Source organism: Nycticebus coucang, chromosome 9 (assembly GCF_027406575.1).
Source record: "Nycticebus coucang isolate mNycCou1 chromosome 9, mNycCou1.pri, whole genome shotgun sequence".
NCBI lineage: Eukaryota > Metazoa > Chordata > Mammalia > Primates > Lorisidae > Nycticebus > Nycticebus coucang.
The window spans coordinates 111,451,408-111,470,584 of NC_069788.1; the positions used below are offsets into that span (position 1 = coordinate 111,451,408).

Consider the following 19,177-nt stretch of genomic DNA (forward strand, 5'->3'; position numbering starts at 1 on the left):
CAAGAGGTATCTCTGGTACTATGAAAACACCACTAAAGGTCTGCGCTACACATAAATTTCTGCTGCTAATCGGTTTCTCTTTTGACCTGGTTCCTGAGGTCTTCAAATCTGTGCAATGAAATTATTTATTATTTTATTAAACAGTGGTGTCCCAGAGAGGAATCATAAATAAAGTTAAAATCTGGTGCTGTGAAGTAATAACTAGCATTAATAAAATCTGGTTTTCTTTTCAGAAAGTCCAATGCATCTATAATAAAGGTTAAAGCAATTCATATTTCATTTGCATTCTGATGTTAATTTAAAAACAGCAATTCTACCAAAAATGCATCAATTGAGTATTTCTAATTCTGCCATCAAAAAACAATTATATAAATTTATGACCAGTGTGTGTGGGGCAGGGGGAACCCAACTGTACAAATCTTCACTATGAAAGAATTGTTAACCAAGTGAAAATGAATGAGACAGCACCTCAATGATTTTTGTTTTAATAATAAAATGTTCTTTTCAACCAAACTGTTCTTTTCTTCCCTTGGTTTGACTAATACATCCTCTTCACAGCAAATGACTGCTCATTATTTGGGCTCCATGGGCCATTAGCAAAGGAAAAGAGATGAGAATTATAATGCAAAATGAACGTATTAAATTAAATCTGAAAACTGTGTGACACAGTCTTGGGCAGGATGTCCTTTTTTTCATCAACATAATCTCTACAAGAGGAGTACTTATTTGCTTGCAAAGGCCATAATCTGTTCCTGGAGAAAAATAAAACAAGGTGAGTGACACGTTTAACACTGCAGGGTATGAGTACAGGTGAAGAAAATAAAATATCCAAAGTGATAAAAGTAAAAACTTAGCCAAAGTCCCATCTAGTTCCCTCCCAAGAGTCCCTATTTTATTTCAGCTAAAAATAAGAAAAAGTATCTTTAAATGGAAGTTTCTCAGGTAAGCAGCAAAAAGAGTTGATTTGGTTTGGGTTTTTTGTTGTTGTTTTTTGAGACAGAATCTCACTCTTTCACCCTGGGTAGAGTGCTGTGGCAGCCTAGCTCAGAGCAACCTTACACTCGGAGGCTGGTGTGATCCTCCTCCCTCAGCCTCCTGTGTAGCTGGGACTACAGGTGCCTGCCATGATCCCTGGCTAGTTTTTCTATTTTTAGTAGAGGCAGGGTCTTGCTCTTGCTTAGGCTGGTCTCTAACTCCTGAGCTGAAGCAATCCATCCACCTTGCCCTCCCAGAGTGCTAGACTTATAGGCATGAGGCACCACATGTGGCCCAGCTAAAGGAGTTTAAACATCTTTATCTTTACAAGTCTCTATTCACCATTTTAAAGCCCCCTCATATACATAAGGTTACTGCTTAAATATGGACCTTAACATCAACAAACCTAGCAAGTACAAAAGCTCATGATCACTGGAAAAGCAAACAGATGATAATTTTATGGCCAAGAAAATGAATTCACAGAAATTAAAAGATGTTTTACAAAGTAACTTCTCCATGAACAAGAATCTTGGAGAGGCATGAGTGACCACTTACTTTCAGTGGAGATAGTGCATTTGTGGCCTGCAAGCCCCACGTCCTTAGCAGCACAACTGGAGTAGCACTGGTAGAGTATAGCCTTTTCAGTAGGTCTGTAGCAGCCAGAAGAGCAGTATTGTGACGCTGTCTGTCTGTTTCATACCCTGTAAGGTGGCTCATGGAGCCTGGAGAACAGAGGAAAGGTTAAGTTCCTAATCCAAAAATAAAGTATGTTTTCCTCTCCTAATAAATGAGATACATTTTATGTCTATCTCATCTTGCTACTATGGACTGTTGTGGAGCTCTGATTTTCCCCAACTATATGATTGCTGGATACATCTCTAAGGTACCTGAATCCTTACCTAAGTCTCTCCCATTGAAGGCTGCAGTACTAAGGTGATGGACCAAGCTGGAAATATCCCCAAAGCCCATGTTGACACCTTGTCCTGCGAGTGGATGGACTCTGTGGGCTGCATCCCTAAGAATAAAGCAGAGTTCAGGTGTGGCTTCTGGCAGCACAGTGAGAAGGGAACAGCCCTGCTCTGCTATCATCTTACCCAATGAGTGCCACTCGAGGCCGGACGTACTCAGCAGCATGTCCCAAGCCAAGAGGAAATAGTACTCGGCTTTTGGCATCCACCCTGGCTACGCTTGGAGGTAGCTGGCGAGCTGAGACTTTAGTGGGCTTCAGAAGGGCAATAGCATAGTGCATCACAGTGCCAGCTGAGTCGATGAAGTCCGTGTGATTCGCATCACTCCACTGAGCAGCATCAGCCACAAGACAAGGTGAAATTTGATCACTGACTAGCAGGGAATTAAACATTCAACAAGGAAACCCTTTTTATAACTAAAGCTAAAGGTAATGCTACCTAATTTGCCTAAACTGATTAAGATTACAAGTAACAAGCCCCTCAAACAAATGCAAAAGTCATCTTCCCATCCTCCCCACAGGTTTTAGGATCAAGCCAGACTACTCAGAAGCAGGCCCCTCCCTACCTCCAAGCTTCAGTTTTCATTAGCACCAGTGCTCAGTAACCACGTGCCAGCCATAACACAGCTCATCATACAATATCCTCTTGCCTCTAGGACTCTCCTCTAGTGCTCAGAACATCCTCCCAATTCTATTTCTGTCTTACAATGAGGATAATAATAGTACCTACTGCAAAGGTTTACTGAATTAAATCAATAAATACATGTAAAACTCTAACTTGTATCTGGCCCAGAGTAAGTATACAACAAATGTGAGCAATTATTACTATTAATGAATTTAGTAAATTTAAATAAATGTGGCATTAGGCTCCAAAAGACTGTCCATATGATCTCCTCCTGAATACTTATTATCATTTGTTGAGCACCTACAATATACTAGGTAATATGAGACACAGTCTCACTCTGTCATCGTGGTACAGTGCCATGGCGTCATAGCTCACAGCAACCTCAAACGCTTAGGCTCAAACGATCCTCTTGCCTCAGCCTCCCCTTGCTACTTGGGTGCCCACCATAATCCCCAGCTAGTTTTTCTATTTTTAGTGGAGACAGGGTCTCACTCTTCCTCAGGCTGGTCTAGAACTCCTATGGTTAGGTAATCCACCTGCACTGGCCTCCCAGAGTGCTAGGATTACAGGCATGAGCCACTACACTCAGCCTGATTTTTAGTATTTATTCATTCCTGAGAAGTTAGTAGTACTATTTCCATTTTCCCAGAAATTAACATGTAAAACCAGTACTGAACCCATGTCTGCCTATAAAGCTTACTCTTAAGCTGTGTGCTGAAATGTGCTCTGTCCCTCCTTGGAACACTTCCAATGAAACAAGTTTCAAAGTAGTTGGGACCTATTAAAGCTATTCCAAATTATTGAAATAATTAAAGTTTCAAAAAAGGCCAATGCTAACCACCACCCAGGCAGCTGTCTCAGTCGGCATTAATGGTAGCCCATGACCCTCAATAGCACATACATGTCATTATTTCTATTGTTTTCCATTTCCCTAGATGCTCTCCCCCACATAATCCAGATCAAGCATTATAGCTACAAAGGTGCAGGTGACTGGTTTGTCCTTTTTCCTTATTCAAAACCACCTTTCTGCCAGACGAGGTGGCTCACGCTAGTAATCCTAGCACTCTGGGAGGCTGAGGAGGGTGGATAGCGCGAGCTTACGAGTTTGAGACCAGCCTGAGCAAAAGCAAGACCCCTATCTCTACTAAAAATAGAAAACTGAGGCAAGAGGATCACTTGAGCCTGAGTTAGAGGTTGCTGTGAGCTATGATGCTATGGCACTCTACCCAGGACAACAGCTTGAGACTCTGTCTCAAAAAAAGAAAAATAAATAAATAAAAAATAATTAAAAGAAAAAAACACATTTCTATATTCACCCCTGCAACACATCATCAGCTGGATACTTAATACTCACAAAGGCAGAGTTAATGGCATCTACAAATTTTTCCTCATCCATGCTAACCAGCTCTGCTGCATGTTCATGGAATGTGGACCAAACCAAGGAACTCAAGGTATCTGAGAGCTGTGTCAAAAGAACATTGATACCAAGGGCTAAGACTCTTTGGTATTTGGGAGTTCTCAAGCATAAAAAGGAAGACATGAAGAAGAAACAAAGTAGCCTGGACAATTCTCTTAAAACCAGAAAAAGGCTGAGAAAGTGAAGTCCTAAAAGAGGATGGCTGAGTGCACCTAAGCAGACTAGCCAGAAGGACATCTTACCGGGAGCAAAGCAATAGGCCCAGAGGGAAGAAATCTCTGCCAAGCTACATTGTTTTCTGTGGCCTGAAATAGATAAGTTTTCATGAGAAGTACAAAGTACTTCTGGGTAGAATCACCAGATGACAGCTCAGGACCTTACCTCTGATAAATGCAGAGTAGCCACAACAGCTGACTGGTCATAGTTCCAACTAACATTCTGGATCCCAGCAGCCTGCCGTACTCCTGAGTTGTGACCATCTGCACCAATCTGCATGGAAGCAAGAGCCTACTAAGTCTTACAACCTCTTCATAAATCAAGACGGCTTCAGAAGTTTTTCTCTGTACCCCCCACCAAAATTTTCTGTCCTAAATATTGATAAGCCCACCTCTAATAGGAAACTTTTTATCAGACCTGCCTCTCTCACAGCCCCTATAGGAGTACCCTACAATATATCGCCTCAGTCTCAACCAATAGACCCAAAACTGGACATCTGACCCAAAAAGTGCCTGACATAGGTTAAACTCCACCAGAGACTCTCAATATTTGAAATAGAGAATAAGGAAAGTTATCGGGCAGGCACTGGAGCTCAACAGTCCTTACATAAGGTTAGAAGTGGCTGCTGTATAAAAGGGGAAGCTGGTGAGCAAAGAAAGAAAGAGAGGGAGAAAAAATGAGATGCAAGGAGATGGATGACCACAGATCCCTGAGGGAGAAAGAATGCCTCAATTCCTGACATTCTGGTTTCTGTCCCTGTGAGGTCTAGGTATCTTTTATTTCATGACCAAAGATGACCCATTAAATTGCTTCCTATACAGGATTTACAAGACTGTCTTGAGTTGGCTTAAATGGGTACTTGTCTTTATAATTTGCCTACAATTAAACTATAGCTTAGATCAAAAATTAAAGACCCTGGAATTTAGGATAAGACATAGATAATCAAGACCCCTGGCAAATAAGAATCTTCAACTACCAACAATTTGGTCTGGAGTGTGCTGCCATCACCTAGGGTAATATGAACCCAAGGGCTGGAGTCTGTCACAGGAAATGGACAAGGCCAGGTGTAGCCAACAGCTTTGCTCCTGTAGAGAACTGTCACTCGATCTGGGAGGTCAAGAGAAAAAAATAAAATTAGGCAGGCCACACAGCTGTGGAAAAGCCATAATTAAACCTAAAGCAAGGTCTTAGGCTAGCACTACCTTATCATTACTGGCAAACAAGAAAAAAATATAAAAAGCATGTAACGGCTATTTTCTAAAAGCTGATAAATGCAGAAGCCACAGGGATCACTCAATGTGAACAACAACAAAAAGGTAGGAAACCTCTCAGTGTATTTTCAGCCAGAGGCACTCTTCTCCCCATCCTTATGGGAACATAAGCTTCTCCATTTTCACTCTACATGTGTGCTTTCGGAGCAGAGAGGGTAGGAACATCACAGGCTAAAATAAATTCTACATTGCACAAGATTTTTCTTTCCCAGCCAGCTGTGATGGCTCACACCTGTGATTAGCACTCTTAAGAGGGCAAGGCAGGTGGATTGCTTGAGCTAGGAGTTCTGAGACCAGCCTGAGCATGAGCAAGACCCTATCTCTATTAAAAAAACAAACAAACAAACAAAAAAACCAGAAAAACTAGCCAGGATTATGGTGGGCACCCAAGTAGCTGGGAAGGCTAAGGCAAGAGGATCAGTTGAGCCCATGAGTTTAAGGTTGCCATGAGCTATGATGCCATAGCACTCTACCCAGGGTGACAGAGTGAGACTGTCTCAAAAAAAAAAAAAGATTTTTCTTTCCACTAGAAATCATCTTATTTTCTAGTCATAAAAACATCAAGTTGTAGACATTAAATATCTATGCCTTATTGTATGTCAGTCATTCCTCAATAGAGCAGTTTAAATAATAAGCTCATTGTAAAATCTGGACAAAGAAAAGTTAAAGGGAAAAAAATATCACCTTTAATCATGCCACTCAGAGACAGAGCTTTTGTGCATAGCTTGCTAGACGATTTCCTATGCACCTATGTGCACACACTCTCACAAGTGGGATCATCTGAAATAACTTGTTTTTCACCTATATGTTATGCTAATTTTCTTTTTTTTTAGAGAGTCTCACTTTGTCACCCTCAGTAGAGTGCCATGGTATCACAGCTCACAGCAACCTCCAGCTCTTGGGCTTAGGCAATTCTCTTGCCTCAGCCTCCCGAGCAGCTGGGACTACGAGTGCCCACCACAAGTGCCCGCCACAACACCCAGCTATTTTTTGTTGCAGTTTGGCCGGGGCCGGGTTCGAACCCACCACCATTGGTATATGAGGCCAGCGCCCTACTCACTGAGCCACAGGTACCACCTTAATTTTCTTTTCTTTTTTTTTGAGACAGAGTCTCACCATGTCGCCCTTGGTAGAGTGCTGTGGCATCACAGCTCACAGCAACCTCCAACTCTTGGGCTTAAGTGATTCTCTTGCGTCAGCCTCCCAAGTAGCTGGGACTACAGGCACCACCACAACGCCCAGCTACTTTTTTTTGTAATTGTCATTGTTGTTTGGCAGGCCCGGGCTGGGTTCCGACCTGCCAGCTCCGGTGTATGTGGCTGGCGCCCTAGCTGCTGAGCTACATGCGCTGAGCCTAATTTCCATTTTTTTTGCTTTTTTTGAGACAGGTTCTTGCTGTGTCACCTGGACAAAAGTACAGGTGTTATCATTATAGCTCACTGCAACCTCAAATTCCTAGGCTTAAATGATCCTCCTGCTTCAGCTTCCTAACTACCTGGGACTACAGATGCATGTCACTGTGCTGGCTAATTTTTCCTTTTTTTTTTTTTGGACACAGAGTCTTACTGTGGTAAGGTAGAGTGCCATGGCATCATCATAGCTCACAGCAACCTCAACCTCGGGCTCAGTAGATCCTTCTGCCTCAGTTTTTCTGTTTTTAACAGAGAGATGGTCTTGTTCTTACTTAGGCTGGTCTTTAACTCCTGATATCAAACAATCCGCCAGCCTTGGCCGCTCAGAGTGCTAGGATTACAGATGTGAGCCACCTTGCCTGGCATAATTTTTCTATTTTTTTTTTACAGACAGGGTCTGACTGTTGCTCAGGCTGGTCTTGAACTCCTGGCCTCAAGCCACCTTGGCTTCCCAAAGTGCTAGGATTGCAAGTAAGAGCCACTTTGCCCAGCCAGAACTAGATTATCTTTAAAAGCTGTATGGTAGTTCATTACATGGATGAACTACTATCTCTCATAAAAAGCCCTTAACTTGGTCTGAGTGCAGTGATGTTTAAAAGTAATTGATCATAACAAGTTACTGATTCCTTTGTTCCTTCTCCATTCCTGCTTCAATTCACTAGTGTGTGTGTATATACATATATATGTGTGTGTATATATATATATATATAAAAGTGGGCGGCGCCTGTGGCTCAGTGAGTAGGGCGCCAGCCCCATATACCAAGGGTGGCGGGTTCAAACCCGGCCCGGCCAAAACTGCAAAAAAAAAAAAGCATTAGGCTCGGCGCCCATAGCTCACTGAGTAGGGTGCCCATCACAATGAAGCTGGCAGGTTCAAGCCTGGCTCAGGCCTGCTAAAACAGCAATGACAACTGCAACCAAAAATAGCCGGGCATTGTGGCAGGCACCTATAGTCCCAAATACTTGGGAGGCTGAGGCAAAGAGAATCGTTTAAGCCCAAGAGTTTTGAGGTTGCTGTGAGCTGTGATGCCATAGCACTTTACTGAGGGCAACACAAGACTCTGTCTCAAACAAAAACAAAAACAAAAACAAAGGTGGTGCCTGTGGCTCAGTGAATAGGGCGCCGGCCCCATATGTGGAGGGTGGCGGGTTCGGACCCAGCCCCCGCCAAACTGCAACAAAAAAACAGCCGGGCGTTGTGGCAGGCGCCTGTAGTCCCAGCTGCTTGGGAGGCTGAGGCAGGAGAATCGCGTAAGCCCAAGAGTTAAGAGTTAGAGGTTGCTGTGAGCCATGTGACGTCATGGCACTCTACGCGAGGGCAGTACAGTGAGACTCTGTCTGTACAAAAAAACCCCCAAAAAACGCATTAAGTTATTTGCAGTTTTTCTCTCTCTAGGACCCTGAGATATCTGTGGATCATACATTTGATTTTTTTTTTTCAGATATTGTCTCAAGCTGTTGTCTCAAGCGGTTGAGTACTGTGAGCAGCTCACAGCAACCTCAAACTCTTGGGCTTAAGCTATTTTATTGCCTTAGCCTCCTGAGCAGCTGGGACTACAGGTGCCCAATACAATGCCTGACTGTCACATCTCATTCCTGACACCACTTGTCAGGGCCCAGGACTGGCCAGGTTTCGGGCCTGGCTTAACTAGGTTCCAGATGCGGACCGCTAAGTTACCTTGCTCAGGTCTGTTAGGTGCCTGAGGACTATCTACTTAGGGTTAGGGTTAGGGTTAGAGGGTTACAGAGAGACAGAGTGTCTTAAATTAAGAGAATAAAGCAGTCTTCTTAGAAAGATAGTCTTTAGCAGAGCTTGGTAATCTTCAGCAGAGACGCCATGCTGGCGTTCTGCAGGCAGGAGAGGAGACAGAGCCAGAGGAAGCGAGTCCGTGATAGAATGCACATGCTCCTGACTGCCTTCTCCTCAGCCTAATATAAGGCTGATCTTGTGCCTTTCAACACCACAGGTGTAAAGACTGCCGATTCACCACTGCTCTCATCTCGCGAGCTCTCATGCTTGTTAGGAGAGCTAAATTCCTCTCCATGCCCTTTCCACCAAGGTGTTCCATTACTAAGCTATATAAATATTTCTTATAACTCTCTCCTCCTAGCCATAGGCTATACGGACTGCTACACCCGGCTATTACTTTTGTTGTAGTGTTCATTATTGTTTTAGTTGGCCCAGGCCGGGTTTGAACCGCCAGTCTTGGTGTATCTGACCAGCGCCCTACTCACTGAGCTACAGGTGCTACCTACATCCGATAAATTTATAGCCAAAATTAAATAGAGAACGCCTATAACTCAAAAATAAAAAGACAATCCAATTTAAAAATGAACAAAAGAGGCCAGGCGCAGTGGCTCACACCTATAATGCTAGTACTTTGAGAAGCCAAAGTGGATGGATCACCTGAGCTCCGGAGTTTCAGACCAGCCGGAGCAAGAGTGAGATCCCATCTCTAAAAAAAAATTTAGTTGTAGTGGGCACCTGTAGTCCCAGCTACCTGGACTACCTGGGAGGCTGAGGGCAAGAGGATCACTTTAGCCCAAGAGTCTGAGGTTGCTGTGAGCTATGACACCAGAATACTCCACCAAAGGTGACAAAGTGAGACTCTGTCTCCAAAAAAAAAAGGATAGCTCAGTGCTTGTAGCACAGTGGTTACAGCACCGGCCACATGCACTGAAGCCGGCAAGTTCAAACCCAGCCTGGGCCAGCTAAACAACAATGACAACTGCCAACAAACAAATAGCTGGGCAACAGTGACAACTGCCAGTAAACAAATAGCAGGGCGTTTGTGGCAGGCCCCTGTAGTCCCAGCTACTTGGGAAGCTAAGGCAGGAGAATGGCTTAAGCCCAAGAGTTGGTGGTTGCTGTGAGCTGTGACACCATGGCACTCTACCGACATCAACATAGTGAGACTCTGTCTCAAAAACAAAAAAAAAGCTCAGCACCTGTAGCTCAGCAGCTAGGGTACCAGCCACATACACTGGAGGTGATGGGTTCGAACCCAGCCCAGGCCTGCCAAACAACAATGACAACTACAACAAAAAAATAGCCAGGTGCGGTGCCTGTGGCTCAGTGGGTAGGGCACTGGCCCCATATGCCAAGGGTGGTGGGTTCAAACCCAGCCCTTGCCGAACTGCAACAAAAAAATAGCCAGGTGTTGTGGCAGGCACCTGTAGTCCCAGCTATTCCAGAGGCTGAGGCAAGAGAATCGCCTAAGCCTAGGAGTTGGAGGTTGCTGTGAGCAGTGTGATGCCACGGTACTCTACCGAGAGTGATCAAGTGAGACTCTGCCTCTACAAAAAAAAAAAAAAAAAAAAAATAGCCAAGCGTTGTGGCAGTGCCTATAGTCCCAGCTACTTGGGAGGCTGAGGCAAGATAATCGCTTAAGCCCAAGAGTTTGAGGTTTGCTGTGAGCTCTGGCACCACGGCACTCTACCAAGGGCAACATAATGAGACTCTGTGTCAAATTAAAAAAAAAAGGACAAAAGATGTTGAACAGACATTTCACCAAAGAAGATACACAATGGCCAATAAGGACACGAATAAGATTCTCAGTGCAATTAGTAATTAGGGAAATGCAATCGAAAGTATTATGAGGCATGGCACCTTTAGCTCAAGCAGCTAAGGTGCCAGCCACATACACCAGAGGTGGCAGGTTCAAATCCGGGCCTCCATCCAGGCGGCACCTGTCACCCAGGCCTGCCAAACGATGACAACTACAACCAAAAAATAGCCAGGCGTTGTGGCAGGCACCTATAGTCCCAGCTACTTGGGAGGCTGAGGCGAGAGAATAGCTTAAGCCCAGTTGTTGGAGGTTGCTGTGAGCTGTGACACCAGAGCACTCTACTCAGGGCAACAGCTTGAGGCTGTGTCTCAAAGAAAAAAAAAGTATTATAACACTCCACACTCACTAGGATGGCTATAATTTTTTTTTGAGACAGAGTTTCACTTTGTAGCCCTTGGTAGAGTGCCGTGGCAGCAACCTTCAACTCCTTGGCTTGGGCGATTCTCTTGCCTCAGCCTCCTGAGTAGCTGGGAGTATAGGCGCCCACCACAACAACTGGCTATTTTTTGTTGCAGTCTGGCTGGAGCCATGTTCAAACCTGCCACCCTCAGTACATGGGGCCAGCTCCCTACCTACTAAGCAACAGGCGCCACCAGGATGGCTATAATATTTTTACAAAAAGAAAATAAGGGCTGGGTGTAGTGGTTCATGCCTGAAATCCCAACGCTTCGGGAAGTTGAAGTGAGAGGATCACTTGAGGCCTGGAGTTTAGAACCAGCCTAGATGAAAGTCCCATCTCTACAAAAGATAAGAAAAATTAACCAGACATGGGAGCAAGTATCTGTCATCCCAGCTACTCAGGAATTTGAGGCAGAGGGATCACTTAAGTCTAGTGGTTCAAGGTTGTAGTGAGCTAAGATCCTACCATTGCACCCCAGCCTCGGGGACAGAGCAAGACCCTGTTCTTCCTGTTCTCAAATATAAAAAAGGGAAAATAAATGTTGGTAAAGATGTGGAGAAATGAAAAAATGAAATGGTATACAGCCTTTATAGAAAACAGTTTGGCAGACTCAGCGCTTGTAGCACAGTGGTTGTATCAACAGCCACATACGCAGAGGCTGGTAGGTTCAAACCCAGCCCAGGCCTGCTAAAACAACAATGACAGGTCAGCACCTATAGCTCACTGAGTAGCATGCCAGCCCCATATACTGAGGGTGGTGAGTTCAAACCCGGCCTTGGCCAAACTGCAATAAAAAATAGCCAGGTATTGTGGCGGGCACCTGTACTCCCAGTTACTTGGGAGGCTGAGGCAAGAGAATTGCCTAAGCCCAAGAGCTGGAGGGTGCTGTGAGTGTGATGCCATAGCACTCTACCGAGGATGACAAAGTAGACTCTGTCTCTAAAAAAAATAATAATAACAATGACAACTACAACAAAAAAAAATAGCTAGGCATTGTGGCGGGCGCCTGTAGTCCCAGCTACGTGGGAGGCTGAGGCAACAGAATCGCTTAAGCCCAAGTTTGAGGTTGCCGTGAACTGTGATGCTATGGTACTCTACCAAGGGCAACTTAATGAGACTCTGTCTCAAAAAAAAAAAAAAAAGTTTGGCAGCTCTCTGAAAAACATAGAATTATTATATGGCCCACCAATTCCATTTCTAAGTATCTAGCTAGGAGAAATGAAAACATATGTCCAGGGGGCAGCGGCTGTGGCTCAGTGAGTAGGGCGCCGGCCCCATATACTGAGGGTGGTAGGTTCAAACCCGGTCCCGGCCAAACTGCAACAAAAAATAGCCAGGCTTTTTGTGGCGGGCACCTGTAGTCCCAGCTACTTGGGAGGCTGAGAGTAGCCCAAGAGCTGGAGGTTGCTGTGAGCTGTGACACCAGGGCACTCTACCGAGGGTAACAAAGTGACACTCTTGTCTCTTAAAAAAAAGAAAAACATAATGTCCATACAAAAACTTACATACGATTATTTAGCATTATTCACAGTCGCCAAAAAGTGGAAACAACCCAATGTCCAGCAACTAATAGCTAAATATACAAAATATAGTATATCTACACAATGGAACACTATTTAATAAAAAGGAAAAAAGTAATGATACATGCTACGACATGTATGAATCTTAAAAATACACTCAGTGAAGTCGCACAAGAATGAATATGTATAGGGGAGGGGAGGGGGGAAGATGGATGAAGGGAGGGTAATTGGTGGGACCACACCTACGGTGCATCTTACAAGGGTTCATGTGAAATTTACTAAATGTAGAATATAAATGTCTTAACACAATAATGAAGAAAATGCCGTGAAGGCTATGCTAATCAGTTTGATGAAAATATTTCAAATTGTATATAAAACCAGCACATTGTACCCCATGATTGCATTAATGTACACAGCTATGATTTCATTAAAAAATAAAAACAAAAAAGAATGAATATGTATAATATGATTCCATTTACATGAATTATCCATAATAGACAAATCTAGGAAGACATAAAGCAGATTAGTACTTGCCAGGAGCTGGGTATGAGAATAGAGAATGACTATAAATGGGTTTCCTTTTGAGGTGACCAAAATGTTTTAAAATAATATTTTAGGCTGGGCTCAGTGGCTCATGCCTGTAATCCTAGCACTCTGGGAGGCCAAGGCAGGTGGACTGCCTGAGCTCATGGATTCAGATCGGAGAGAGACCCTGTCTCTAAAAACAGCTGGGTGTTGTGGCGGGTGCTTGTAGTCCAGCTACTCAGGAGGTGGAGAGAATCACTTGAGCCCAAGAGTTTGACGTTGCTATGAGGAAAACAAATTGAGACTCTGTCTCAAAAAGAAAAAAAAAAAAGAATGATATTGTAAAGGTTATACAACCCTGTAAGTACAATAAAAGTCACTGAATTATACACTTAAAATGGAGGAATTTTATGGTACTTACATTGTATCTGAGTAAAGCTGTTAAAAAAGAAATAACCCTGAAATAACCAGAGGATTTCTTTTCTTTTTTTTTTTTTTGGCCGGGGCTGGGTTTGAACCCACCACCTCCAGCATATGGGACCGGCGCCCTACTCCTTGAGCCACAGGCACCAGAGGATTTCTTTATGGTGGGCATTCAGTATCTGTAAAAGGTGTCCTTTTTTCCAGTAAGTGCTGAGGCAGATCACTCTCCAGAGAGTGAATGGAAGATGGAAGATGGATGTCTCACCAGACACGGCCTCCAGCTGCTTAGTGAGAGCATGCATAATGACATCGTTCTCTACTATGTAGCCCATGTCATCGAAATTATCCTTATCAAACATTATCAAGGCCTCTGAGCAGGCATCCCACACCTAGAAATACAAAAGGAAAGTTTGCATTAAAACCAAAGAAAAGGAAGCATTAATCCAATCAGAAACTGAGTACTGCTTTCCTAAGTGACACAAGCAGAAAATCACAATCTGTCAGCCTCTATGGCAGGAGATATTATATATAATGTAAGCAGAAAATTCTCCCAGGAATGCTTCCCCAACTTCCCTGGATTGAATGTGAACTTCATCTAATTCCTCTCACATTCATAGAAAACCTGGAGAATGTGGACACCAATATCTTAACACAAGACAGACCAAGACATCTCGACAAAAACGAAAACGATAAAGAAGCACCTGCATTCGCCGAAAGGCTCTGTATCTCATGTTGCAGATATGGTCCCAGGCACCAAAACCTACAAAAGAAAGCATCTGTAGGCCAGTCACTTCTCAGGAACCTGGGCTCCTGGGATCCCTTTTGTTTCTCCATCCTTTTAAGTATGAGGTTGTTTTTGGTATTCTACAATTATAGAAAAAAAATATTCTCTACTTCTATCCTGTTCGACACTAGAAGCGTAGCTACCCTGTTTCTCCGTTCCAGAGTTTACAGTATGAAAAAGCCCAGCTTCCATGATCAAAAGATCAAAATGTGGCTGGGCGTGGTAGTTCACACCTGTAATCCTAGCACTATGGGAGGCTGAGGTGGGGAGACTGCTTGAGCTCACAAGTTCAAGACCAGCCTGAGAAAGAGAAGAGACTTCATCTCTAAAAAAACAGCCAAGCATTGTAGCAGGCACCTGTAGTCCCAGCTACTCGGGAGGCAGAGGCAAGAGGATTGCTTGAGCCCAAGAGTTTGAGATTATTGGGTGACAAAGTGAGACTCAAAAAAAAAGAAAGAAAGAAAAAAAAAAGGTCTAATGTAGGGGAAATAAAAAAGGAAAACTAAACACATACTGTTTTTTGCTTTCAACCTCCTACTGAAGTTAAACCCCCCCTAGATAAAGACTTTTTATTTTTTAACTCATGGCACTGAACAGATTTATTCACTGAGGAAATATTTTCTGAGTACCTACTATTGCCAGGTACAATTCCAGATACTGAGCATAAAGGGGGAAACAAAGTCCCTGCCCTCTGCAGTTGACATTCTAGTTGGAGAGATGAACAGTAAACACATAAAATAATGTCAGTAAGTAGTATCAATATTATAAAGAAAAATGAAGCAGTATTAGGGGCCAGAGAGTGAAGGAAGAGCTTAATTTTAGAGAGGATAGTGTGAGCAGATAACATCTGGCAAAGACCTAATGATAATTCTGTATGTGGTTACATAAGCACACATTCATCTACACCCCAAAATAATTTTGCATGCTGGCTCCCTAGCTTGCTAGAGTGACTCTGGGAATGCAGAAGATGCTGTTACAAGAAATGAATCTTCATAGTTTATACAGTTTTAGTTCTGCCAACTCATAATGTCCCAACATCCCAAATGAAGTCTACGTAATGGACCCACATGTCTCAAGGATGTCTTCCCCAGACTGGGAATTGACACATTAACAATTTCAGGTCCTTGTCTTCACCTGCGCAGTTAGATTACCAAAGCCACACTACCAACTCTCGGCCCACCTCAGGGAGCTCCCTCCTTGCCAGATCCTCTAGTGACTCTGCCTATGGGACATACTGGAAAGCTTAGAGAGAAAGGAGACTGAAATCTATAAAAGGGTCCTCTACTCACTACTGAGAAGTGTTGCAGAGCCAGGGGAAATGGAGCTGACTCTGTTGCTGTAAGCTTCTGGCAATTTCTCCATTACTTTCTTTGGACCTGCTTCTAGCAACAGGATTTTCTTATCATGAAAGTGAATATCATGCCCTAAAAAAAGAAAAAAAGCAGTATTTGGTATCACTTTAGGAAGATCAAGAATTTATTCCCTTTCCCATTACCAAGAGAAACAATAAGAAAAAGCTGCCATTAGCACAGTGTCTGGAGAACATTTGGGAAGGTGGCTGTCCCTCTTAACCCAGGTACTTAGGGGTTATATTAATTAAATAAATCTAATCCTGGAAATAAACTGACCCCTGTGCTGGGCACAGCACTCATCTCCAAGTTGACAAAGTGAGACTCAAAAAAAAAAAAAAAGAAGAAGAAAGAAAGAAAAGGAAAAAGTTCTAGGGGAAATAAAAAAGAAAAACTAAACTCATACTGTTTTTTGCTTTCAACATCCTACTGAAACAAGACTAATTCCCAAACCCTTAGAATACAAATTTCTTACAGGAATACATAAAGTAAATACTACCTATACAGTCTTAAGCAATAATATATAACCACCATTTCAGCCGTGAGAACCACCCTACCCACAATTTGCAGGCTTCTCAAGAACAAAGTCCACTACTACATGCCATGTGCAAAGAAGCAAATAACTGCAAAACTCACAACTAGCAAATAGAATGCCCTAAGAAGAATGAAATAAGAAAGGAAAACTATAGTATTTAAATACCAGTTATTTCCAATCCTCTAAGTTATTAAGTCACTAAAAATTATAATTTCTACTCAACAGAAAAATGGCATAAATAAGCAAAACTTGCAGCAGTGTCAAAATTAAATCCACAATAAAGAATGAAAGAATTTATAAAAGGGGACCAAAAATACATCAAGTGTGCTTACAAATCTGACCCTGAAACATCTATAGAGAGAAGGAAAAATGGGCCTTGCAGTCAGTTACTGAGCAACTGTGCAGGACAGAGTCCTTCCACCGTGTCAGGAGAAAGATAAGGAAAGAGGGTGTGAGTTGCAGTTGCCAAGAAAGGAGAAAAACAATGTGATGTGATTACCAGAGAGAAGAAACACTGGAGGTTTTACTCAGTAATGATGGAAAAAAAGCCCACAAACCTTAATCTGCTTTTTATTTAGAATCTAAATGGGAAGAGAGGCACTGTTACAACTTAAAAAGCAGAAGGTGTTAAAATCAAAGTCAGCTCTAATGAACAGGCAGGTGAGTGGCTACAAGGTTGCCATGGTGTTTCCTGTTGCACTGCAGCACCACAGCTGTGGAGGATGGAGCATGGGACTATGCTCTGCAGAGGGAACTGTTTTCTAGTCCCACATACTTCTGTCCTTGATCTAAGGGGCAGCTACACCTTACAGTCCTACCCACTTAAATATCCCCTATCCAGGCATTTTCTTTCCACCAGGCCTAAGCATCTCCTTCCCAGGATAGATCAGTTGCCTGTTCTTGTAAGAGAGCTTTCTTTCTTTCTTTTTTTTTTTTTTTTTGTAGAGACAAAGAGTCTCACTTTATGGCCCACGGTAGAGTGCCATGGCATCACACAGCTCACAGCAACCTCCAACTCCTGGGTTTAAGCGATTTTCTTGCCTCAGCCTCCCGAGTAGCTGGGACTACAGGCGCCCGCCACAACACCCAGCTATTTTTTGGTTGCAGTTCATCCGGGGCCGGGCTTGAACCCGCCACCCTTGGTATATGGGGCCGGCGCCTTACCGACTGAGCCACAGGCGCCGCCCGAGAGCTTTCTTTACCTTCCATTAGTTGTTTACAAACCTTTTCCTTTGCTAGATTCTAAATTCCTTGAGAGCAGAACAACTATTTCTTTCCAGGTGGCTAGTATCTCTAGGTACAAATGCTGTTATTTTCTTAATCCATAAAGTAGATGTTCAAAGTCTATTAGGTGAGAAAAAAGGAAACAAACCAGAAAAGAACTAGATTTCCAAACACATTATAAAATACAGTCAGCCAGGCTCAATATTTTATTTTTCAGCTATTATTTATTTATTAGCTATTTAATGCAGCATTTTTTGGAGAAAAAAAAGCCAGACAATAAATAATTACAAATAACGTGAGAGGGACATATATAGATGTTTCAAGCTTGAAACAAAACTAATGTAAACCTGAAGAAAAAAATCATCAGCAAGGCCTGGTGGCTCAAGCCAGTAATCTAAGACTCCAGAAGGCTAAGGTGGAAGGACCCCTTGAGTTCAGGAGTTCAAAACCAGCCCTGAGAAAAGAGCAAGACCCTGCCTCTACTGATAATAGAAAAAACTAGCTGGGCACTGTGGTGGGTGCCTGTATTCCTAGCTTCAGAAGGCTGAAGCAGGAGGATACCTTGAACCCAGGAGTTTAGAGTTTGCTGTGAGCTATGCTGATGCCATGGCACTCTAGCCTGGGCAACAGAGACTCTGTCTCAAATAAATAAACAAATAAAAATAGGCTTGGCACCTGTAGCTCAGCAGCTAGGGGCTGGTGAGTTGGAACCTGGCCTGGGCCTACCAAACAACAATGACAACTACAACAACAACAACAAAATAGCTGGGAGTGGTGGCAGGTGCCTGTAGTCCCAGCTACTTGGGAGGCTGAGGCAAGAGAATCACTTAAGTCCAAGAGTCTGAGGTTGCTGTTAGCTGCGATGTCACAGCACTCTACCCAGGGTGATATAGTGAGACCCTGTCTCAAAATAAATAAATAAATATAAATAAAAGGTAATTCTTCAAAATGCTAAACACAGTTACCATTCCACTGCTAGTAAAAGATCCAACATAACCAAAAACTTAAGTCCACACAAAAACTTGTACACGAAGTGTTCATTGTAGCAGTATTCCTAATAGGCAAAAGTGGAAACAACCTAAATGTCCATCAATGATAAAGTAATAACATGTGGTATATACATACAATGGAATCATACTTATTCAGCCATCAAAAGGAATGAAGCTGATTCAGGCTATAACACAAATGAACCTTGAAAACATTAAGTAGATTCTATTTATATAGAACTGTCCAGAAAAGGCAAATCTATAGACAGAAAGTAGACAAGTTGTTTCCTTGGATTGAGAAGATGCGGCGAGGAACGACTGTTAATGGGTTCCTAGCTTCTTTTTAGGGTGATGAAAATATTCTAAAATTTATTGTAGTGAAAGCTGTACGACTCTGAATTTACTAAAAACCATTAACCCGTACACTTTAAACGTTACGGCAGGTAAATTATACCTCAATAAAGCTGTTTAGCACTGGGCGGGCCTATTTCCCCACAGGAAGGATTGACTCACAAGGCCCCTCCCACTTTTGACCCTAGTGGACCCTGAAGGGCCAAACACTGGCTCGGGGTTCCTCTAAAAGGGCAGGGGATAGACTGTGGCCCGCGACGCACAGTCGCTGGGCAAACAGTGTAAAAGCTCCCATGGCTTTCTCCGCTCTTCCGCAGCCCAGTTCCCCGCCACGACTGGCCTGGAGATGAACTTACCCAAAGCACAGGCCATGGCAGCGCCCACCAGGCCTCCACCGGACACCGCCACATCGTACACGGTGTTAGCCAAGGTGCCAGAACTCCTCCAGCAAGACACCAGCGTACTTCTGTGGACCGCTGCGTGTGCAGCCCCCCACCGGCTGACAGACAGGCGGGCCGCCATGGTACTGCCTTGCGCAGCTGCACTCGGAGCCCTGCCAGCCCCGCCTCCAGTAGTGCTTCCGGTGCAGAGCCCTCCAATCCTGTGGGCTTCAGCCGCGTCCTCAGAA

General features: G+C 43.5%; 1 protein-coding gene across 3 annotated transcripts; it reads right to left on the reverse strand.

Annotated features, from left to right (window-relative positions):
* Window positions 1-620: 620 nt before the first annotated feature.
* COQ6 (coenzyme Q6, monooxygenase) lies at window positions 621-19,098 on the reverse strand. Of its 3 annotated transcripts, XM_053601757.1 has the most exons (12): window positions 18,906-19,098; window positions 15,394-15,528; window positions 14,022-14,080; window positions 13,586-13,709; window positions 5,177-5,307; window positions 4,366-4,473; window positions 4,227-4,289; window positions 3,922-4,029; window positions 2,070-2,272; window positions 1,875-1,990; window positions 1,531-1,697; window positions 621-752 (listed from the first exon to the last, which is right to left on the reverse strand). In XM_053601757.1, the coding sequence occupies exons 1-12, from the start codon at window positions 19,069-19,071 to the stop codon at window positions 723-725; spliced, it is 1,410 nt and encodes a 469-aa protein (XP_053457732.1). In that variant the 5' UTR covers window positions 19,072-19,098; the 3' UTR covers window positions 621-722. The 3 variants fall into 3 exon arrangements, with proteins under 3 accessions (XP_053457732.1, XP_053457733.1, XP_053457734.1); XM_053601758.1 differs by lacking the exon at window positions 15,394-15,528; XM_053601759.1 differs by lacking the exons at window positions 3,922-4,029; window positions 4,227-4,289.
* Window positions 19,099-19,177: the final 79 nt, after the last annotated feature.